This window comes from Ammospiza caudacuta, chromosome 5 (genome assembly GCF_027887145.1).
Source record: "Ammospiza caudacuta isolate bAmmCau1 chromosome 5, bAmmCau1.pri, whole genome shotgun sequence".
In the NCBI taxonomy this organism is placed as follows: domain Eukaryota; kingdom Metazoa; phylum Chordata; class Aves; order Passeriformes; family Passerellidae; genus Ammospiza; species Ammospiza caudacuta.
The window spans coordinates 55,330,760-55,355,733 of NC_080597.1; the positions used below are offsets into that span (position 1 = coordinate 55,330,760).

General features: G+C 39.9%; 1 protein-coding gene across 4 annotated transcripts in view; it reads left to right on the forward strand.

Moving 5' to 3' along the window:
- CPED1 (cadherin like and PC-esterase domain containing 1) overlaps window positions 1-24,974 on the forward strand; it is a 158,377-nt gene that overhangs the window by 11,431 nt on the left and 121,972 nt on the right. For all 4 annotated transcript variants that reach the window (XM_058804615.1, XM_058804614.1, XM_058804617.1 and 1 more), the window contains one exon: window positions 12,220-12,406. In XM_058804615.1, coding sequence (XP_058660598.1) covers window positions 12,220-12,406 — 187 coding nt within the window. The remainder of the gene's footprint in view (window positions 1-12,219; window positions 12,407-24,974) is intronic.

A 24,974-nucleotide genomic window follows, 5' to 3' on the forward strand; every position in this document is an offset into this window, starting at 1 on the left:
CCAGCTAAAATTAGCCTAAGCTTGGAAGTCTGGGATCTGTATACAAACAAATGGGTGATCTAATGACAGCAGCATATGCACAAGCACATTCCCATTACCAGCTCCTCAGTGTGCTGTTATTAACATAGGTATCCTGAAATCTTCAACTGAAATATGGCATTGCTCTGTGACTCCAGGAAGATTTCAGTTTGCTGCACAGACCTTGCTTTATTTTGGCTTTGGGAATTGGTTTAGAGGCTTTACAGTACAGGCACATAAATCAGGAGCCAGTGGGGTTTCATGGAAGTGACTGAGGCTGTTAATTGGCACAGGGACTGCAGCTGCCCTGTATTAAAGTTAGCTGCTCGTCAGCTCTGAACTTTACTGGGATTCTGCTGAGAAGCTGAATTTAACTGCATTTGAGAAATAAAAGTTAAATTTAGCATCTCAAATGCAAAACTGCATTTGAGAAATAAAAGAATATTTTCAAGTCACACTGTATACTTTGGAATCTCTGTCCCACAAATTTTACTTTGTTCATAGGTCACCTGACTTCATGTTTATTTTGTATAGGATTCCTAGGATGGGTGTTAAAACCTAACAAATGGAGACGCTGTTATTTTTGTTGGAAAATGTAGTTTGTTAAATGGTCTCCAGACTGAGGTAGTTATTTTTACTCTGGAATCTGTGATCAGTACTAGCACAAATGTTTCAAGTTTCCTTCAGTCCTATAGAGAAGCTGCTAACAGTGCAGCAGATAGCACACGTTGAAATTATAATTATGCTAACATTTTCTATAGAACTTTAGCAGAATTGTAGAAGATTTGTGACTTCACAAATTATGGACAGCAACCACATAAAGCAGTTCAAATATAAAAAAAAAAATTAAAGTACCAGGCTGCTTCTTTGATTAGTCAGAGTTCATAGTCTAAAAGGTCAGCAATATCGATTTTAGGAGAGCGGCTGTAAAGTGCATCTTTTGCAACAATCAAAAACAGATATGGGGAATAACTGTGGCATGAGCTCTTTAACCTTAACTCTTAAAATACTGGGTGTTTTTCTTACAGCACATGCTGCATTTGTCACAATTTTATATTTTAATAACCTTTTAGTACACTAGGTACTCAGATTCACATCTGATCTGCAATATGACTTAAATAATTAGAATTTAAATGGAAATAAGCACAGCTGACATGTGGGCTACATTGTGTTACATCTATAGAAACAGTCCATTCCTTTTTACTCATTGCTGTTGTAATGGCAAAGAACATTTCATACCTTGGGGTACTCAATGTCTGCAAGAACTGGTGAAATAATGGCAAAGTATTTGTTAGTGTGCTGCTTGGCTGCAAATCTCTGTAGTGTCCTCTCCTGCAAATTGCCTGAGAAAAAAATACAGATTGACATCCAACTTGGTGTGCTGGCCAATTGAAATGAGAAGAAAGCTTTTGTTTTCACAACATGCTGTACTTACTCCTCTCCAGCATAAGTGGTTGAATGTGACTATGATGTGCACATGCTGGACCTGTAGTACAGATGTGTGTATATTAACCCTTACAGATGTGTTTTCCAGGGCTGTGCTACCTTTAACACATTCCTTTTCAAGTTCTTGAGACCATCCATAGCTGGCTCCCTGTTTGTCTTGAATTTTTCCTCTAGAGCATGATGAACAAAATGTCTTGCACATGTTGGGATGTCACTCTAAGTTGCTCTCTGTTTCCCAACTTTCTCTGCTGGTTGTGTGGGCTGAATAATAATCTCAGAGAACAGAAAAGACAAACCTCCCCAAAAATCTCTACCACTTTGCTTTGAAAGTGTTTTCTTGAACTGTGTTTTCATCCACTGCTTATTCAAATAGGTGAACTGTTATCTGGCTTGATTTTATTGGGCACTCAGTAACATCTAAGACAGATGTCACTGTTGAAACTTTACACTGTTTTATTTTACAGTCACGTGCCCACTGACTGGAGCTAGTTTGGAAACAACTTTTGATTAAAGCTCTAGTTAAAATCTCCATGTATGAATCTGGAAAAATACTTTAAAATATGGTTATTCCCATCTGTAATTAACTATTCATACATGTATTCTTATTCAATAAATAGTCCAGCAAGAAAATTTAAATGCATTAAAAAGAATCTATTATACAGTTAAACAGTGACGTAAGGCAAACACTGCAGCATGTCTTATGAAATCAAAGTTCATGAATAAATTTTAAGGAAAATAAGACCCTGCTGGAGATAGTATTTTTTAGGTAGCACATAGTGTTTAGGGGTTTTGAGTGATAGCATGTCACACTGATTCTCTTCTGTGTAGGGGCAGGTGCTGTTCTTGCTTCCTTCAGAAAAACATCCAGTATTGTGAGCCTGTTGTGAGAAGTTGGTTCTGATTGTTATTACAGGGAAAAATGCCCTTCCAAAATCTAATAATTTCTTCATTAAGAGTATGCATAGAACTAAGTGCCTCAAGAAAGCCCCACAAAACCAAACCAAACAAAAAAACCCTGGCATCTTTTATGGTCCATATGCTGGAAGCAAAGAAAGATCTTAGCAAAAGTCCAGCTTTGCCAGTTTCTGATATCTGATGATTTCTGATATCAACTTTCACCTCATTTTGGAGAGTTACAGACAAGTATGGAAGAAGCATGGGGATGGACATTGTCAATTACATCTGTAAATGTGTCATCCGGGATGCTCTGAGATGGAGCCCTTCCTGTTGGGCACATAGTGCAAGCTTTTAAAATTGCAAAAATGCAGATTCCATTCATAGCCTGGAAAACCAGGCAGAGCTCATAGTACTCCTCTCTCTGGTATCACACAGTTTAAAAAGCTGACCGAGATCTTGTCCTGAAGCTTTAAATTTACAGAAACAGAGGTCAACATTTTCTAGTACAAAATTAAATGTTAATATCTGAAGCATGAAAAATAGAAGGCCTATTTCTGATTCTCCAGCAGTAAAGGCAGTAGAGAGTGATATCACATCCAGCAGAAAGCTGTCTGCAGGTTTAGCAGGGCAGGAATGATGAAATATTTGTGAATATATATAGTAGGGAGAAGAGCTGGTGCTGTAGCATCAAAATGGGAATAGGTATCAACAACAACAAAAAACCTCATACAAGCTCTCTGTGTGGTGTTCCTGGCACTGTATTGTGCCAGAAATACTTTTGGTGCCAGCCAGCTCTAATACTGTTACACTTATCTTAAGTAATTAAACTCTGCTTCTTGGCCAGTTTTGAGAAGAGCTAATTATCTTGTTAAGCTGTGCTTCCACTCACAGAATTAATTCAGCCAGAGGCAATTTAGATGTCTCTGCACACAAGTAATTTTGCCCAGGTAGATGGTGTACCTGTGCTGGGTAGAAGGCATTTAGACTGTACTGCTTCTAGGAGGGCAGATACCTGGTGTTGAGTTGCCTTCCCAGTCAAGGAAGACCCAAAACCACTTTTCCTTTTTTTCTTAAAAGGTCCAATTCCCAAGCCATTAGGCTTTACATCCAGGCTCAAATTGTGAGCCTGGTTCACCATACTGGTATATGGTTCACCATAATGGGAATTTCTGCTTGGTCCTGGAAAGCAAGATTCTTTCTTTTCCTTATTTCTTCCACAGATGGAGAAAAAGGAGGAGGAAATTATCAATCACCTTTTATAGTTATTATTCCTGTGATAGGCACTTTTTTGGGCATACTAGCTTTCCAGCCATTGTGAATGTATTTAAACAAAAAACTTCCCATTTTAAATTGGGTTCTTAAGGAGATTATTTATGGATACTCACCAGACTTTTGCTTCATATCCCCTGGCTATTTAGGCCAGCTGAGAACAAGAAAACAGAGAAGATACACAGCTGATTATGTGAGAACTTGATGAGTGAGTTAGGCTGGCATCCAAATAAATTAAATACCACAGGTGTGTCAAAAAAAGCTGTCTTCCTTTCAAGGCCCTGAACCTGCCACTTATGTTTTGTGTAAAAGACGTATCTCAAAGAGGAGCTATACTGAAGTGAGGAAACAGCAAGGATAAGAAAAGGCTTTTTATGGCTTCATTTAGAACAAACAGGATAGGATATAATTTCCTAGGAGTGGACAGTATGAAAGATTTGAGATAATGATAGCCTGATGTGGCCATATCTGAAAGATACTGTGTAGAAAAAGAAGGGGAAAAAAGGGAAACATCATGGTTTAGTCTTAACCAATGTCTAGAGGAAGATCCAGTTGAACATCTTGCATAGGCTACTGGGCCAGGCATCTATGTTTGAAAACTGACAGTGGAATTACTGAAAAGCTGAGAAAATGTTACTGGAACATTAGAACATTGGACATCCAGAGTGGAATTATCCTCTCTTTACTTGAGTGCTCCACTCTGTCAGAGGCAGAAAGCTGGACTTCGCAGTCAATGGAAATCAGACTGTGTCTAATGCAGAATTCATCATTAAGTAATGCAGACATTAAAAACAATTCTAGTGAATTTCATCCTCTAAAGACACATCTCCTTTTCTATTGGTATTTTTTTATGGAATATGCCTGCTTTGGACAGAATAAGCAGGCAACAAAGGAGATAGGAGCCGAGTCTATTATGGAAGAAGGGAAAGGAAGCAGATGAAGGAGAGTAGGGAACTGCAGCTGCAGAATAACAGTAACCTCAGAAAGTACAGAATAGATTGTGTACAGAGATGGTTGAATTTGTGCAAGGGAAGAGAAAGGGAGATAAGAATGGAAGTAGAAAGAAAAGAAGACAAAGCTAATGAGAACTTTTGAAATGTAAATATCTGAAAAAGGAGAATTGAAGCTAGATGATAGAATGAGAAAAGATGATTTTTGCTATTATGCAGAATGGAGTGTGGTGAGAGCTCTGGATAGAAAAGATTGCATTATGCATAATAAGGTTTGATCCATTTTTAAAGTTTGATACATTTTAAAATAAATTTAACTTAAAAGCTATTTTATAGAATAAGTAGGGAAATGAGAACTTTTCACAAAAGAACAAAGAACTTTGCTAGTATGAAACCTGTTGCAACTAGCAAGCAATCAACATAGGAGGGTATGATATGACTGATTTCCTTGTAATGGTACCACATTCACATTGCCCCTATGAAAACAGGACATTTGTTTTCCCCTTTTGTAATGTAAAATGAAACGGCACTAAGGAAACAACTATTTTTACTGAGCAGATAGCTAGAGATGTTCTGGTGATAAAGGGCAAGGCTATTGTGGTAGCAGTCAGGAAAAACGGGGCAGGGTGGAGGCTTTGCAGGAAGGGAGCTTTGAGAAGGACACATGAGGAGCAAATGGAGGCAGAATCTCACTCCTATACTTCACTGCAGCTTCCTCCAAAACGAGGTGTTTTGGTAAGTGGTAGGATTGGCTCATTGTCTGTTCTCAAGACAGGGCTGTTGGTACCACGTACTACATGCAGGCATAAAGCAAAAAGCATTTTGATAAAATAGCTCTGCACTTAACAGCCCAGTCAGTGACAGTGATGACTGTGCAAATAACTCCAGTGTTGCTCTTGGATTTATAATATCATCAGAAGACAGCTATCAAAGTAATGCCAATAATCTAATTGCTTGTTCTGTATTTATCCAACAAACAATTCAAAGCAGAATTACATTCCAGCCATTTCATTCTACAACCCAGTCCTTTCTGATTAGGAAATTCAACAGAACCTAATGCAAACACATTTAAATATCCTCCAGAAAGTGAAACAGGAAATGAACTTCTCTCTTCCTTCTTGATACAGCAGCTATGCACACTTTTAAATATAATGGTAGTATGAAAAACTGACTATTTCTGTGAGCTCTTATGCAAACACAAAAAGGAATTTAGAAGTCACATTTGGAGCTAATAAACATCTGCATAGCCCCATAAATGAGTGGCTTGGGGCACTAGAACCACATGCTAAGTTTTTATTATCATTCTTCTTATTGATGCTGTTCAACAATAGTGCAGTATTTTCTGGAGTCCCATTCATGTATTTTTTGTAATGTTGTTCTGCTAGGTGGTACTTAGTAGCAAAAGTAGATGCTGACTTCCTTTGCTAGCTAAATGGGAATTTAGGCTGTTCACTGCCTGTGAATATTGCTAATGGTGCTGTCCTTGTTTTTATAAGGCCGGTTTTCCTTTGTGGTATTTTTGTTGCACTCTGCTTTCATGCAAAGGCCTCTTGGTTTGTGCAGTGGCTCATATACCTCTTTTGCAGCTGCTCAGTACCTGCAGGAAAAAGTGGGGTTAAAGTAAGCTGCAGTCAAGTTATTTGAACCTACTGGACCAAGTCTCTGATAGCCTTGGCTAGCTCAGTGTGAAAAGTGGCTGCCTGTAATCCACACAAGCTAATGTGGGACTAGTGACACCAGAACAGGGTAGCTGAAAAAATGATTCAGAATTTTTGTGTTCTTTCCTGAGAGAAGCTTAGGCTGACATGAGTAGAGCCATTATGTTAGGATGGAGAATTTTGTTTCTGCAGTTGAAGTGATGGTCAGTGAAATTCTATGGCAACAGTTCAAACTGTGTATTTGCTTCTTTTCCAGGCATAGACAATGCATCAATATTTATGGAATTATGTAATATTCTTGGAATTTGAAAGAGCTGCCAAGGAACTGTTTTGCTCTCCTCAACTTGAAATATCTTCACTCTTTTCTTCTTGGCCAAAACAAAAACAGTAATTATACATCATAAGATTCAGTTACTGACCAAATTCTAGATTTTTGGAACAACCCAGAAATTCTATACAATAGAGGAAAGCTTCAGAGACTAGTAGAATCAATTATATCCTTATACATTCATAACCTAGAATTGGATATACTGGTTTCAGGGGAAATGTCAAAACATTTTCTTTTTAATAGAGAACTTCACAGCTCACTGGAAGTTGCAGACAGACTGAACTAAGAATTGCAACTCTGAAAATGGATGTCTATTTTCAGTTTCAAAAGCATGGTTACATAATTCTTCAGCTTTTATATTATATAAACTGGGCCTTTTATCTTGTTTGTTAAGACATCAAAGGAGTATACATTTGATACAATTTTAAAAAATCTTTAATAAATTTTAATGGAGCTCAATTTGTTTTCTTTTGTGTTTTTCATGTTATTCTGTAAAGTGAAAACAAAATTACAAAATTCATTTTAATGCATTTTATTTACTTTACAGCCCATTCTGGTTTGTTTGGACCAGTTGTTAAAAGGCTGTGGATCATCTGTGTAACAGCCAATTCCCTTAAAATGAGGTCAGTGACTCAGCTAAGTGCAATATTTTGTAAGCTGTAAGAGCACATATATCATGTCAAAGCTGACATAGGTCTCATCCAAAATCACATGGGAAATCTCAGCCTTGCTGTAAAGCCTCATTAATTTCTGTGGAGACAAACACACCATTTTCTACGTATGACATGGGCTGCAGATGTTCTTAGCAATCCCTTTCATGTAGGATACATTGAATCTGTAATAAACTGACCTCCTAACAAATAGTCTGAGTCTTCAAACTGAGAAAGAGCTAAAAAAATTGTTGGGACATGGGAACATTTGACCATCTACAATTATTCTCAAATTTTTAAAATGTTATGGATCCAATTTTTTTTGTGTGTCTGAGTCTGTTATACATTAAAATCATAGGAATGCCAAAAAAATCAGAACCATAAAACGTGGAAATATGTGAACAGCTTATTTTCATCTATTGTGCGCTGCTTCTCTTGTACTAACTCCTTGCCCAGACCTCATTTTTATGATTGAGAAACATTTTATGAAAACCAGCAGACTCTTTAAATATATAAACATGACTGTTATTGGTATAATATTGGAAATTCTGAAAAACATCTAGTAGTAACTAGATCAGCATGTCCAGTGATGCAAGGCATCTTGTATAAAGCTTTGGAAAAAAGTATGGAATCACTTGCTACAAGCATGAAATTGTCCGGATTTAAAAAAAAATTCTGTGTAGCTGACAACCCACCCTACACTGCACTGGCTTGGCAAACAAACAGAGGACACGTTGCATGTGTAACCTGGACTGCAAATAGCTATGAAAGGACAGGGCAGAGAAAATAAATTTGGCAACGCTAAGCATGGATCTCAAGCAAGTGCCCTAAAAGGTGTGGAGATACTTCATATTATTAAATAGTACCAGATTAGACATCAGGTCAAGCTGTTAAATTTAGGCTGCTGAATTGCTTCTGTGTCACAGAGACGCCATTGTGGCTCTTCGGTGGCATTAGAACCACATAAAAGTGGATAAAAGCGCCGGTACACAGCGCCGGTACCCAGCGCCCGGGTGGTGGGCAGGGGGCTGGGGCCCAGGTGGGTGTGTGTCCCTGCTCGGTCCCTGCCAGCACTGCGGCAGCAGGCTCTGGACTGCAGCTGCCCCAGCGGCATTTGCGTGTCTCGGAGTGTCCCAAGAAAAGCGCCCGGGAAGCCGGTGCTGTGCTCTGCCTGTGAGGGCTTCGGAGTGTCCCAAGAAAAGCGCCCGGGAAGCCGGTGCTGTGCTCTGTCTGTGAGGGCTGTCGGAGCCCTCTGATCCCCCAGCCCGGAGACGGCGCCCGGTGGGAGCCGGAGGCTGCGTGGGCCTCGTGGAGGCGCTCCGGGCCATTTCCTTTGTGTTTTGTGGAAATGACCCAGGTCACTGCCACTGCCTGAACTTCCTATTTTTCTTTTTCTTTTTTTTTTTCTTTTTTTCTTCCTCTGCTATACTGCTGTCAGTGTTCTGTTGAATATTCGTCACTGCCAAACCAGAGCGTTGTAAACACTGCAGCCCTTCCCCAGAGACCTGAGGAAGATGCCTCCCGCATCACGGCTGAGGCGGGATCTTGTCTGACACGTCCCGCTGCAGGCGGGCGGGCTGAGCCCCTGGGGACGCCTCGGGGCTGGTTCGTCCCTGTGCCTCGTCCCTCGGGCCCGGAGGGCACCGGGGCCAAGCCAGGCCTGTTTCAGCATATGTGCCAGCGGGAGAGCGCTGGGATGCTGGCCCTGGAGTACTGGCCTCCGGGGAATGGAGCCGTTGCTGGGTGCTTGAGGCAGGACCTCTTAATATTTGAAACAAACTACTTGAGGTGACACTGCGGGAGGCTTTGCTTCCATGCAGAAAGGTGTGTTTTCCTGGCATAATAGAAGTGTAGTAATTGTTAGCGAGGAGCGGGCACACAAAGTGATGCCACATTCAAGGCAGGACCCTCAGCCCAGGCGGCGCGGGGAGGGACGGGGGCGGGAGAAGCCATAATCGCCAGCAAAAATGGAACTGGAGCGAGATTGTCCGGTCTGCAGCCCCTCTGTACTCCCCACATGTCCTCAGTTCACCCCTGCAGCACACTTGGGATGGAAAATGGAATTTTCTTGCAAAATAAAGCAGGAGGAGTCTCTCTTCTGGGTTTCTTCCACGATGCAAGTGAAATGGAAAGTAGGAAGTGTTTGGCTGGAATGCCTGGAAGAGAAGTGAGAGAGAGCACAAGAGGGGGGCTGGGACGAGGGCTGGATTCAGGAACAGGGAGGGAGGGAAATGGAGAGGAAGGGCTGCCAGCAGCTGCTGGCGCTGCGAGAGAACAGGAAATAGAGAAGATAAGAGGAGAGGAAGGAGGGGCAAAGGGAGAAGGGGATAAGAGTGACGTTGCTGCGGTGGGCAAGGGCCATCTGAGAACACTATTTTAAAAATTCTGGGATGTCAGGAACGCTGTCAAACAGGTGACCTAACGCAGTTCCGATGACTTCACCCTGTGCTATGTGTGCTTACACTGGCCAGCAAGTGATCAACCTTTATTTGAATATCTCAGATTCTAAACTAGTTCTGGGTTGCACCTTTAGCAAGCATATGTGGAAGACTCTGACAGTGTAGTACTGAGATTTTTTCAGGGTCCCTTCATCAATAATTGTGACGCTTTCCATGGGCAATGACTGCTCTGAAGCAAAAGAACATTTGGTGTTAGAAGCAAAGGGCTCTTGAAATCGTTTGTGCTCTGTACTGCTGCAGAATAGCTTACACTTCTGCCAAACACAATGTAAAACTGCATCTCACACTCAGGGGATACACTGCTGAGCAAAGTAACTTTAGCACTGGATCCCAGGCCTATAAACAACTGGACACATCTTGAATGAAATTTAATTGTATAAAAGCATCTGTCTCTTTTCAGTCTAGTCTACTGTCCAAAAAATGTGGTGGCATGTTTGTGTAGTGCTTCCTATCTCCAGCGATAAGCTTACTAAAATTAGGAGTTATGAAATAACTTTTAAACTGCTGACAGTTGTCAGGTTGAAATTCACAAACTTGCACAGAAGTAATTTAATGACCTGAATTTAATCCCTGCTGGTATGTTTCAATGCTAAAGACAAATATATTTCACCAAAATGAAGTCTTGGGTTTGTAATGGTGTTTTTATTCCCACACTGAGCAACCTATTTTTATGCTTTATTTTATTGGGGTTTGAACAGCAAGGTTTTTGGGGGGGGCTGCTAGGGTGGCTTCTGTGAGAAGCTGCCAGGAGCTTCCCCATCCCCCATGTCACACACAGTACTTGCCAGCCAGTTCCAAGACAAACCTGCCACTGGCCAAGGCTGAGCCCATCAGTGATGGTGGTAGCAACTCTAGAATAACAAATTTAAAAAGGGGAAAAAAGCGATTGTGCAACCCAGAGAGAAGAGTGAGGATGTATGAGTGGTGTAACTCTGCAGACACCAGGTCTGGGGGAGGAAGTGCTTCAGGCATCAGAGCAGAGAGTTACCTGCAGAGTGTGATGAAGACTGTGGTGGGGCAGGCTGTCCCCTGCAGTCCACAGAGGTCTGCAGTGGAGTAGAGATCCACCAGCAGGCCATGGAGAACCCATGCTGGAGCGGTCTGTTCCTGAAGGACTGGGTCCAGTTGAAGAGGTCCACGCTGGAACAGTTTGAAGAATTGCAGCCTGTAGGAAGAACTCATATTGGAGAAGTTCATGAACGACTGTCTCCAATGGGAGGCACCCCACACTGAAGCAGGGGAGGAGTGTGAGGAGTTCTCCCACTGAGGAGGAAGGAGCAGCAAAGACAAGTGTGATGAACTGACCAATCCCCCAGTCCCAGCTCCCCTTCTCCACTGAGGGAGAGGTAGAGAATTTGGGAGAGAAGTTGAACCTGGGAAGAAGGGAGGGGTGGGGGAAAGGTGATTGGTTCTGTTTCTGATTATCTCACTCTAATGTCATTTATTATCAAACAAAACAGGTTCCCCAAACTGCATCTGTTTTTCCTGTGACAGTAATCAATGAATGATCTCTCCCTATTTTGATCTCTACCCACAAGACTTTCAGTGTATTTTTCCCTCTGTCCAGTTGGAAAGGGGAGTGGTAGGGTGGCTTTGGTGGGCACATGGCTTCCAGACAGTGTTAGCCCACCACATTTATTTAAGACATAAAATATCCCCCTTGCCCAAAGATCTGATGGCAACAGCCCAGTGATTTGCCCTTTTCAGAAATTAATGTTGTGTTTTCACTATGACTGTGTGTTTGGGGTGTCTCTTCTCCGTTTCTTTCTTTCAAGAAGCTCATACCCAGGTAGATACAGAGGAAGGGTTTTCTCTAGATGCCATTGTCCCTAGGCAGTATATGGGAAGACAGTAAGTGGTAGACAATCCAAGTGTTCCTTGAGATTCATTGGGGACATCAGATACCTTTCCCCTTGTTCTTATATACAAGTCTCTCTGCCAGTCCTCCTATGGGCTAGATTGTGTTGGGCTAATAAGTCAATAAAGGACTGACAAGGTTACATTTAACTTTCTAGAGCACTAATCTCCAGTTCTGTTTAGGATTCCTGTGTCTGATTTTACCCCAGTACTCTTCTTATTTTTCTTAATAATGCTGCATAGCAAAACTCAGATGTCTGCACTTACATCTGCATAGGACCCACATTCCTTGGAACAATTCACATGAGACCTCCCAAGGCCTCTCTGTTCAGGTGACCACAGCCAAAGTCAAAGACAGATAGCAGTTGCTGTTACCAGCTCACCAGAGCAGCTCAGATTTCAGGAAAGTTGTTTCCACAAAGGGAAGAACATTTTTTAAAAATCCTTGAGTCCTAACCAGAAGTTTCAAACCTTTATAGTATCAGTTCAAAATGAAGATAGAAAAAATCTCCAGACAAAATGGAATTTGTGGTCCGAAGTCCCTGATATAAAGTGAATTCTTAATTATACTAGAACTATTTTCACTGTAAGTTACTAGCTGCGTTTTGTGAAAAGCAGCAACTGTACTTTGTACTGCTGAGGAATGTCCTATCTCACCATCATTGTCTTTGCACTGTGTTTCTGTAGATCGATGCCTCCATTCTCCAGTACTTTGGAAGCCAGACGAGAAGAGCAGTTCTGTATGCGCCTCCTGCTCACCATGAAACTGACCGTCAGCTCTGTCAGCGCATCCTGGCAAAACATGGATATACCGTCACAGTCCTTGGAAACAGGGGACTTGTGGAGGAGCTGAGGCATGAGGGCCCTTATCACAGTAAGAATAATTGGACTTAGTTAATATGTTAATTAATAATGTGATCACTAAATGTAGAATTGATCCAGTGTTCATCAACAAACGGAAAGCATAAAAACTCTGATAAAAGTAATGATAGAAGCCAAATTCTAGCCCTTCTCAGATGTGTGGATATTTCTCCACAGTCAGGTGATTCTTTCATTAGCTATATCCTTCTGTAAAAAAATGCAGCAGAGTAGTTCATCATAGTCTTGACAACTAAATCAGATCAGTTTGGTTCCTGATGACTTCTCAAACCTACTTCATCAATGTAACTGAGAGATTTTCAATAGAATGTTTCATAACAAAACATGTACCTACTACATTTTCTACCTTATCCTTTTCTCTCCTAAAGAAAACTTGTTTGTATGAAGGTTTTTTCCTCTATTAATGTTTTGATTGTTCTGTAAATTTGTTAAAGAACACAATATAGAACAAGTACATTTTGTACTTGATGCTGAATCTGGAATAGATACTGTTGGTTCTTAGTTCCTCTTGAAATTTGATCCACACTACAAGCAGTCTACTGAAGAATCCTGATCTCTTGCACAAAGGACTGTAGCTTTATTGTGTAGAGTTACGCTGTGCTTGATAGAGAAGCTTGGGCACCAGTTAGATGTGATGACCATGTTTGAGTATTCTTGCACACTTCAGAGGTATGAACTGAAACTGTGATGCCAATCTGGTCTTGGAAGTCAATTCAGGAATGGAAGGCTCTGAAAAAAGTACACAGGCTACTGTTCTACCAGAAGAAAAATGGTGTAGTTGGATATTTCTTGTGCTAAAGGGTGTACACTTTTCATTATTCAGGCTTGCAGTATACTTCTGGAGCTACCAGAGAGCTCAGGTTTGCTTTGAGTTTTAACCAAACCAGATAATTCCATAGATAATAAACTACAGTTACTTAGCATGCTTGAGATTGCTCAAAATTCCATCGCTAATTTTAACTTTCTCAAGAAACTTTCTTGAAAATGAGGTACATGTGGTTTTCTTTGGCAGGCTGTACCAAGAAGTAATAAATTGTCTTATCTCACTCTTCAATCTAGATTTGTAGTCACCTTTTGGCCACCCCTTGCCTTTCCATCTCAGAGTGACAAGACTCATGTCTTACAGGCTTTGCTAATGGCAGATGGGCTGCAGAGAAAACTTGGTATCTCTGGGGACCATGTGCACCATGTCTGTGAAATACTTTTGTTCCAAATGGCCAAGGAAGTGGGCACGCCAACTTCAGTTTCAACTTATTAAAAAAAAAAAAAAAAGAAAAAGGAAAAAAAAGCTGTACTAGATTTTCTACAGTGCTGAATTCAGATTGAAGTTCTCCTGTACAGTTTTTACACTTCAAATATTGCTTCTGCAGAAATGAGCTTAACTGTGGATATTTATACTTTACAGGCTAGAATCAGTACTTCCTGTAGTGTTTTTCCAGTAATAATAATAAAAAAATAATAAAAAGGTCAGGTATTTTCCAGAAACATCCCACAGCTTCCAGCAGATGTTGGATTATGTAAAAAATTCTAATGCTTGCCAACTTAAGGCAAAGAGTAAGACTCTACTGCTGTTTCATGGCAGCATAAATCTGCCTTTAACTATTCTCTGTTAAGCAAGTGTCTAGCTTTAAGGTTATGTTTTAAAAACAAGAAATAAGTAATAGAGCATGTCTACATACCAAACCAATGATCTTTTTTTTCAGCTAAGCAAATTACATTCAAAGTTAATTTTCTTCCCTAGTAGATGGTGGGGTTTACTCTTCTGGATGGGATAGAACTCCTTATTTTGGAGAAGGGTATTTTGAGCTATGCTTTGGTATAATATTTTTCTGAAGTGTTATTAAAAATATGTTCCTTTAGGCCTCAATTAAAAATATATAGATAACGAACTGAGAAACACAGAGTATGAGTGCTGTGAAAAATCTAAAAAAATAGTAATTTCTTATTACTTGGTATTTCTTAGCAGCTCTATCGGGTGCTTTTATTTGTGTGCAGTCTTTCTTACTCGTGTATCTTTCAAAGCTCACTCTAAATTTGAAAGGATTTTTTTGTTTTGAATGGCTGAGAGCCAAGACTCTAGCTAAGTCATATATGGAAAAAAATTCACCACAAAACATTCCTAACTTTTTTTTTGTGCTGGCCTGCTAAGAATTTTTGGACCAGTTCTGCTGCTGTTTGAAACCCAAATGTGACAGCTCTGCTCACTGATCTTCCAGAAAGATCCTCAACACCTGGACTGCAGCACTGTTCATTGCAGTCAAAGAGAAACATCAGGGGAATAGTTTTCTTCAGTGGAAATTTTTCACTTCTAACAAACCAACCAAAACCATTTTGTGTTTTGGTAACTGGAAAGCAGTTAGCTAAAAAGAAAAAATACTTTTTTTTTTTAAATCATGGCAAAGAGACTGTGGTTTATGGGTTTGCTATCAAAAATCCATACAGATGTGTTCTGCAGTAAAACATAAATCAAACCACTAATTTTTCACTGAAAAAATAGCTTTGTCAGTGAATTCTCAAGCAGCTTTGCTTGAACAAAAAGTAGTTGTGCTTGCACCATTTCTTAGCGATTAAACCCACATGGAGGGAAAATTCCATGGACTGGTGATACCTGTGCCAGTTCTGAGCTCTTTGAGACTTCCTTTTGCAGCAGCCCTAAATGAGCCAGTTTGCTGTAAATTTAACATATCTTTTTGTTTGCTGCTGGGATGGAGATAGAGAGGTGGAACTGCGTTAGAACTGTGTTAGTAGCAGGTGATGAAATAGTCAGATTTTGCAGAGAGCTGGAATTACTACCTTGGGAAATCTGTTTTGACATGGTCAGTGTCTCCATTAAATATCTGTGGTAAATCTGTTTTGAAGTAAGCAGTTCAGAAGAAATTGCTGATGGGCAAACAGCTCATCATAACAGCTGATAAGAAAGGTACCAAGTTGTATTGGCCAGCACATCTACAAATGGCACATTTGTTTGGTCTGCCAGGTAGTGTGGTTGGTCTTCCTTCCTCTCCTCTGGAACAAGATAAGCCTTTGCCACACCTTGGAGGGGATTGAAATTGGTGTCACAATCTCAAGGAAAATAATAAAAGGAGCAGAAGGAGGAGTGAGAAAGCCCTACACTTCCAGGCTTTCTCAGGGGAGATTTGCCATAATGAGATGTACAAGCCTCTGGACTTCCTTGCCTCAGCCCAGGACAGAGCTGTGTTGCTCTATCAGAGATGAGTGGGATGAGTCACCTGGCTTCAGAGCCCCCTTAGATCCTCCCAGAGTGGCAAACACCAGAGAAGAACTTGCCAAATATTTTCCAGTGTCTTCTGCCTTCTTCCCTGTTCTTCCAGTCTGAGAAGCTCTCATCTCTGTTACCACAGTAAAGATTAACAGGATGTGTGTGTCCCTATGACTCTGTGCTACCCTGCCAACATTTTCACAACATACTTCAAAAGGAAGGTTTTATCTCAGAAATTTATTTCTCTAGTAGGCATTTCTGCCCTCCAAAAATAATATTTTCTAGTTACTGCCTGCTGCCTGAATCTTTCCTGAATTCCATACTTTGCCTAGATGACATCTTCAAAGATAAATAGCCTACTTTTATCTTTCCTTACAGAGCCATCAGTTTTTCTGTCCTTTGCTGGATGTGCCTGCCTCATTACTCTTTGGTGACCCTCCCTTAATAGGCATTTCCTTAATTTCTCAATTCTTCGCCTTTACTAATAGCTATGCAAATCTCAGCAAACTTCAGGCTCCAAGAAATGTGTGCAGTTGTATGTTACAAATCTGACTGGCCAATTTTAATTCATTCAGCAATAACATGCAGAATTCTGTCATTACCACTAGCTCTTGGAGTGGAAAAGATTGTGCATAAGCTCAGTGGTAGCCCACCAGTTTGGCCATGGAAAAAAGCACAGGTATTCAGGCTGCTGACAAACTGAGTGCAGCATAACATTACATGCTCCCTGCTGCTTTAGAATGTTAGTAATTTGGTGGAAGCTCTTGCAATTGCAATGAGTGACTTTAAAAAAGAATCATAAACCATTTTCATAGTATTGCTTTTACATGATCATTTCCTATTTTTAAAATACTGCAGTTAAGTATTTAAAATTTACAATTGCCTCTTTTTGCAGTTGGAATGACATCCATTGAAGATTAAATTTTAGCCATGCCATTAAAAAGATTGCTACTGTACAAATATTGATGTGGGTTGGGATTTTTTTGTATGATTTGCTGTTCCATAAGATAAGTATTGAAACCATCTTAACTTTGTTCAATATTTAGCTTTTCTGTCAATTTCCATGGAAATCAACACCATTTTCATGTCCTACTCATTTTCCTGACATTGTTAAGTAGGGATCATATACTACATAGACACTTAAATTTACATATATTGCTAAGAATATTAGATCCATAGTTATTTCTTATTTTCTGACATTGCCAGTATACACTGGATTATGTCCTTTTTTCTGCCATTTTAAGAGCATGCTATGTTTAAATACTTGGCTGTGTAAACTAAGCCCTAGTTCCAGCAACTAGCTATGAGGATGATCTAGCTTTTTGCAGATGTGGGAGTGGTGCTTGGGTGGAGCTGCACCAGCAACAGGAAGGGATGATTGAGACAACAGACCCATGGGAGCAAATCTGAGCAAATCTTGGCCTTTCTTTTATGTGCTTGGGTCAAGAGATCTGTCTGGTATTTAAAGTGGCACTACTAGGTATTACAGCAAGGAGTAAATTCCCCCTCACTGATAGAGCCATGTGAATATATCCAGGTATAACTCATTTTTCTGTAAAATGGTGGTTTGGGAATTGTATTATTATGGAGTATAAGGCATCTGCTGCCCCCCTCTTAGCTCTCTGTAGACAGTTTATTTGCTTCTTTGTACACAGTGGTGGTCATTCCCTGTGGTAAAAGCTGGTGTTGGGGAATGTCAGGGAACATGAGGCTGCAGGAGCAAGCACAGGTGTTGATGTGGAGTGATGCAAAGTTTTTTGTCTCTCTATATACTGCATGACTGAAAAAATGGCTGGGGGGTACAGATTAAAGAAAATTCTTATTTGATTTTCCCCAAAAGCAATTTTTGAATCAGTCTTTGTCAGTTTTTCATTTTGATTTGCTAGGCATCCTTTGGAAAAAATAATTTTTAAAGAAAATTTAGATTTTTCATGGAAGAAAATTACTCAGTTCACTTTGCTTTGCACTTCAAGTTACAAGGCCAGAAAATGCTGCCACATCAGTTAGAGATGGAGAAAACTAGGCTAGAAACCCTATGAGTCACTGTCAGAACTAGGATGAAATCCATGCTCTTTCTGTATGTCTTCATGTTATTCCTTTAGCATATTGGATCACCTCTCACTGTTTTCCTCACTGTTCATACTTTTGACCAGAGGCTGAGTAGGAAAAGTATCAGCTTAATTGCTGACATCTGGCCAGCAGCAAGCACTTGCCGCAGTGCTCCTTCGTAAGTGCAGCCAGTAACAGTTTCCTCAGAGCTGCTAATTAGTCTAGAGAATAAACTGCAGCCATGGGTTTCAGAGGCCCCCAGGGCCATGGCTGGTGACTGTCAGACATCAGGTTTTCATTTTCCAAGACATACCATATCAGCAAAATTAGTGAAAATGAGAGAAGGTGCTAGAGACAGGAGGACACAGTGGTGCTCTCTCTTCAGTGAGTGTGAAGGCTGGAATGTTTGGGTGAACAGAGGTGCTTGTTAACACAAAGTGTTAACGAATTCTGCTGCCAAGGAAAAAAGAACAATCTGTTCATCATGCCTGTAGTAATCAGGGCATGATGTACTACAACAAAGTTGTTATTAGGAAATCTGTTTTGGGAGTAAAGCTAGTGAAGTAATCGAATGGATTCCCTGGAGCTGTGGAGCACTCAATCTTAGATATCTTGAAATATTAGGTGAAGAGATTTTGTTGGGTGCAGTGAGTCCCCTGGTGGGGTAACAAGATGGTCTCACAGACTTCTTGGAATATATGACTAGCCTTGAGAAAATCAGGCAGACAGAAAACTGAAGAGGGAAAATGATGATTTCTAAAGAAGATGGACAGATTTCAGGTGTGAATCAGCTGTGGTGACTCAGAGCTTGGAGGAACAAACAATATGTAGTTTAGAGCATCTTCTTAAAATGCAAAATAGTCTCAAACCCCCCAGAATTTATGAGAATATATTCCTGATGGGAGTGGGGAAAAGGGAAGGGAGCAAAAATCAGTCGTGCTTAGATAATAGCCAGCTGAACTTTGATAAAGTAGAAAGCAAATAGTGTATTGTGAAACACAGATGTTTTTCATGGGATGGCATGTAAAATAAGTACTAAGAGAACCAAATTTTCTCCCTTAGCGAATAGTTTTCTGTTGAGTTAGAAATACATCAACAAGAGTAGGAAACATTAATTTTAACTTTTTTTCTTTTTTCCTTTTTTTAAATTTTTCAGAATACAGTTAGGAGGAGCCCCTACTTGCTGTTTATTTCAGCCTCAGACAAATTTCCATGAAATCCAACTAACTTCAGCAAACAATTATAAAGACTAAAGGCCCCAAGGAAAATTTCTTGTGTGTTCTGTAAACATCTGGTTGCCATTTTCAATTACAAGGACCAACCCACTGAAGGAAGCAGTTTAGTTTTTTTGGAACAGAAATGGGACACTGGGGTTTTTGTTCTTTTTCATAGTGGAGAGTAAAGGAAATGTCAGAAATAGAGAGGTCACTAGATGCTCAGCTTTTATAAATACAAAAGTCTCTGAGAAAATTAAAGTAAATTGGAATCAGGTTCTGAAAGTGTAAACAACCCTGTGGAGGTAAGGTTAAATAAGCAGGACTGGAGATCCTAGCATGCCAGCAAAAGCACAAGATCATTCTGTCATAAGTAAGTAATTTAAAATAGTGTGCAAAATAATAATGGTGAAGCTAGCCACAGAAATATTTTGTGGGTTACCATACAAATACATGTGTACATTCAAATCTAGCGGATGTAACTTTCCAAAATCCTTTTGGTTAACTGTTGGTTCAAATATATAACCAACAGTATACAAAACTGGTTGGTTTCCTAATGCAAAATAGATGTCATGTGAGTCCTGAGCTAAGTTTTGACAAATAAAGCACACATTGTAGAAACACTTCTTTGCATGTTGTTAAACAAGGAGCTTCCTAAACAAGCTAAATCAGTAGAAATGTGATCCTCAGAGCATACTGAGTTACAAGTATGTAACAGATTTAATCGGCTTCCATAACATGGAAGTTCATTTCGTTTTGGGGAGGAAATGCATTCCAGAAACATACATTATCTTGATCACTTTTTAGTTTTGCTTCTAGCAATTAATCTCATGCCACACACATCATTGGTTTCAGTACAAGACATAAGATTCTGACACACACAAATGAATTCTGCTCTCTAATGCGATGCTGTGGTTTCGTGTTAGAAAATCTAAATGCATCATAAATTTTTCTAAACAATATGTATTCTTCTTCCTAATTACTAGCAGAACATGTTCATGCTTTGTAGAAGAGCACACAAACGATTTCTTTGTATTACTAAAATAAACCCTCTGTAAGATTGTACTGAATCCTCTGTTTCAAATGCACTCTTTTTATTTAGAAAGTGAAATTCTTTATTTGTCTATAACAAAAGTATAAGGACATTGAGCTCTGCCAGGTAAAACCAAAATATAGCATTTAGTCCTAAATGTACCAAATATATCCTTCTCTGAGTGTTCTATTTACTTTTTAAACAGAACATACAGTCCAGTGGAGAGTGGTATTTAAGGGGCTGACTTAGAGATTACAATAATTAAAATGATACATGCTGATTACACAGTGAGCTAAAATTAAAACTTTACTGGAATAAATTATGTCATGTTAACAGAATCTGAAAAACACCAGTGTCCAGGAAGATCCACACGTTTGCCAAAGGAAAGCAGCAATGTGCGCGGCTACTGAAATTAAATAAATACAAGGGATTTAAGCATCAGTGTAGCTGCTTTGTAATATGCTAGCAACATGCAAATCCTGTAAAAAGCTTTGAGGTAATTTTTTTATAACTGTAGTGTGTCAGATAAGAAGGTAACAGCATACAATTGCTTTTTAAAGTATTTTTAAAATGCTTCCCTTCAAGAAATGAACTCTGGCTCTGATAGGGTTCAAGCAGCAACTCTGGTTTATAAATATATATGTCTGTTCCTAAATGTCAGATAATTGTCTGCTAATATAGGTGCTGGGAGAATGTTAGTCAGTCTGGCCAGAAGCCTGTCACCGTCCTGCCAGAGCACTCTCTGGAAGGGATTGTTGGTCAGGACTGCTCAGTGATTTGGCTGCTGGAAGCTGTGGACCCTTTTTGATGCAGTTACTGGCTCTGAGCCCTGGTCAGCTGTGAGAAGTGTGCTGCTGCCTTTCATCACTGTGCTCCCATTTTAGGTAGAGGCATTATATACCACTGAAACAAAAACACTATTTTCTTTTTTTTTAACTTTGGCTACCATGACTGTTATTGGTTCAGGCAGCAAAAAGCTGTGTAGGCCTTCATTGTAATTTGCAGCCAGCCCACGCCATTCCTAGGTTCAGATTCCAACTCTCTCCAGCTGCATCCACTTTCAGCTGACAGCTCTTTTGAATGCTGCATCCCAAAGCCACTCCAGACATCAAAAGTGCAGTAGCCACCCACGGTTTAGAACATGTTTCTGAAAATTTCACACAATGTATTGTTGTTACGCTGGCTTATCTTGCATCAAAAGGGAACCTTTCCTTCATGATTATTCTACCCTTCTGATGTTCATTGTAGTCCCTCAGAGTTGATTTTTCAATGTAATATTGAATATTTTATTACACAGCCCCTGAGGTTGTCCATTTAGAGGCAATCCTAGTTTGCACAGATGTCAAAGAGAATAGAGGCTCCTCTGACTTTCTCAGAAATTGAAACCATTTCTCAGTTTCAAGTTAATTATGAGATCCTTTGGATTTCTGGAAAAAAATATTTCATACAGAAAATTATTACTTAAAGTGACACACTACCTTTGATTAAAAAGGAAAAAACCCTCATATCATGACTTTCTATCATTTTTGGCAGGCATGTTTCCTTACAAAACAATGCCAATTCTTCAAAACAAAAAGGCAAAATATTGAAGGAATTTGGGTTAAAAAGTAACAGTGGATTAGGATTTGAGCAACTTTAGCTGGTAGCAGGATTAAAAAAATATAGTCTTAACATATTTCCTCAATGGTGCCTCACATAAATAAAATACAGTCCTCTGCTGATAGAGAGAAGCACAGAGGAGCTGAGTGCCATGCATTTTAGAAAGTTTGAAGCAAATTGGTCAAGTCATAAAGTGTTTCTATAACAAGATTATTGTTGTAATGACTTTGTTTCTGACATTCGTGGTAATGCTTTCAAAAATAAATATTTAGCTATAAAAAGGATTTTCAGTTTTAATTTATAGCAACTACTAAAAGTGTATATATAGAAAGAGCTTACAGAGTGTTCTGTGTTTTGTAAATGCAAGATGAATCTGGCAGAACCACAGTTATTTTAGGTCTGAGAGAATACAGCTCAGTTGATCTGTTTATTGAAGAAGGATTTTTGGTGTAAAATGGAGAAATAAGACAAGATCATTTTTGTTTATTTGGAAGAAAACCAGTTCACAACATTTTTTTTCTGCAATAGGCAAAATAGAAAACATATCAGCATACCAAAATACTGTTCAACAGGCTGATAGGCAAAATAAGAACAAGATATAGCTATTTTGGAGCAAATCAAGAATAATTTTTCTGTCTAAAGGGGAATTAGGCATTTAAATATTTTTTTCCCATTTGGCTTTAGCAAGGGTATAAAAAACCTTTCTCACCTCAGGTTTCACAGCCACAATGAGGCCAAGTATTAGTGGAGCCTGTCTAGAAGTGTATAAAAAACGTTTCTCACCTCAGGTTTCACAGCCACAGTGAGGCCAAGTATTAGTGGAGCCTGTCTAGAAGTCATTCTTCAACAAAAAATAATGGAGGTAATTTTCTATAAAGATGAGACTGAAGTCATGGACTTTAAATAAGTAGAGCTTGACATGTTAGCCCTATTTTCCCTTGGAATGTAGTGTTAGGGCTTTAAAAAAAGCTCTAAGGGTAGAAGTGAAGATATGTGAAGTAGGAGAAAGCATCAGGTTTTCTTCTTCCTTTACCCAACTCCATGGCACATACGATTTACAATATTTTTTTTTTTTTTGCAAATCTAACAATATGAGGATATCTGTTGATCTCCAAAAGTGAGGTCTGACCCTACTACCCTACTTTTCTTTAAAATGTTTGCAGAGATAATTTTAAGGTCTCCTTTAGAGTCCCTGTTTTATGGATGCTCTACATGGCAGTCCATATATCTGTCATGGACTTCCACCACCCCATGGCGTACCTGGTGAGTAGAAGTGAAAGGCAGAATGGTGTGATACATTGAAAACCGTATCTGTGAAATGCAGCTGGAAACCCTTAGATTAGGCATGATTTAATTATTGCATCACTGTCTTCTGCAGTTTTGTCTAACTCATAAATCAAATGGGTCAATTCCCTGGTTCTAAGGACAAGTGACACAGTATGGCTCATGTCCATGTATCTAAACTGTTTTCCCTGACTGAGGGTGGCCTGCTTCTCGCTGAGTTTTAGGAACTGTCACTGGCTTAGGCTGTCTCCTGGGACATTGCATGGCCACCCAGGGAGAGGAAAACAAACACAGTAGATGATTGCAGGGCAGTAGTTGATCCTGTGTCCTGACACTGTTTATTTTAGCCATTGCCCTTATTCCCAAGCTTCTTTTTTTCAGTATTGTTTTGTGTCTTCTGGATATTACAGAACCTGGCACATTAACAAAGATAAGTATAGGTGCCTGAGTGGTCTAACTGTAGTGATCAAGGTCTGTGATTTGGATCTTAAAATATGGGGTTTTGTTTCTTGCATATATGATCAAACATCATTATTTTAACATTGTAATTGGCATTCTCATTCATTGTAATTAGAATGAGACCGGACATTAAGACAAATAAACCCATTTACTCCTTAGCTGCTAATCCTGAGGCTGCTGTATATCCACAGAAGGGAAGAGGCTGTTTTCTCAGCTCTAGCTGTATTTCTACCTTTTAAGGTCAATGATGAATTCTCATTAGTGCCATCATTCAGAGGGCTTCTCAGCTCAGGTACCTAATGTTCTGTTGCAAAGAGTGGGAGTGGTAGAAATGTTGGGGTGAAATGCAGGATGGAAAGTAATCACAAGCTGGCAATTTGGTTCCTTGGGAAGAGCTCCTCCTCCCTAGGAACTACTTTCAGATTGAATCTTCTTTCCAGCCACCAGCTCTTTCTGTTTGTTGCATGTTCCTTTCTAAAAGCCCAGACTTTTCCTTATAAATGTAGGATCTGCAGGTTTTGCAATAGTCTAGTGGGGAAGGCGCCTCAGTACCACTTGTTCTTGTTAAGTTCTATGTACACACTCATCCAAGTTAGAATGTGCTTCCACAAGGTCCCCAAGGTGCTTTGGGGCTCCTGTTCGCTCATCATGTCCTGCACTGTGGTGGAGTCTCCCCAGGGACATCTTGGGAGTGCCAGGGCAGGGGCTTGTGTCTCTCTGACAGGGTTACTGGGTTACCGCACCCAGCATTGTGCCTCTGTGCTCCTTTGTGTGTATGTGCCTGTGCATGAGAGAGAAGAGTATTTTGTGGGCAGATCCCCTTCCTGCAATGTCCCTGGGAGCAGCTGGAGCAGGGTGCTATTTGAATTCTCCCACCTGCTGCAGTTCCTCTGGGCTCCATTGTGCAGCCTGATCCCTGCATGTTTCAGCTGCATGACCCTTCTTCCCACATGCACATTCTCTCCTTCCAGATTTCACCTGGTTCTTCATGCCAATCTACTCTCAGTAGCCTCTTTCTAATATTTCTCAATCTGTCATCTGTCTTTTTTGCCAGGCAGTTTCCTTCTGTACCTTCACAGAAGGTAAGAAAACACCTACACAGATGGATTTAGCTGAGCTTTGGTGGATCTGTGACATCTGTGCTTTAATTAGGTACCAAGTACTTCCATCCTAATGAAGGTTAGGTCTAAGTCCCACAGTGTGTGGGTGAGAAACATATATGGCAGCTTGGACTGTCGTGGCTTATGTTGTGTATTAAATACATATAAAGTGAGAATTCCAGCATTTGGGAGCAGTTGGGGTTGTAAGTTATTTTTGCTTGCATACAAGAAGAGCATACAATATTGGATTATTAGGAACATACTATTAGATTATTAGGATCTTTCAGTTTCACTGAGGCTTGCTGTGCACAAAAAACCCATGTGTGTAGAACATACCAAAGTAATCTGAATATTAATCCAAATCATAGTGTGTAAGCACAGAAGTGGAATAACAGGCTTGAGTGTTTGAATTGCCCCAATGTGTTTGTCATTGGGTCAGAAGTGCATATTTTCCTTTTATTTGCTGTTGAACTCTACTAGAGCTCAGAAAGTATTTTGACAGCATATTTTCGTACCTTGACAGGTTATGCCATGATAAAGCCTATAGGTTGTTAGAGTTGCAGTCTGTAATACAACTCAGAGGAGAATTATGCTTAGCCTGACAG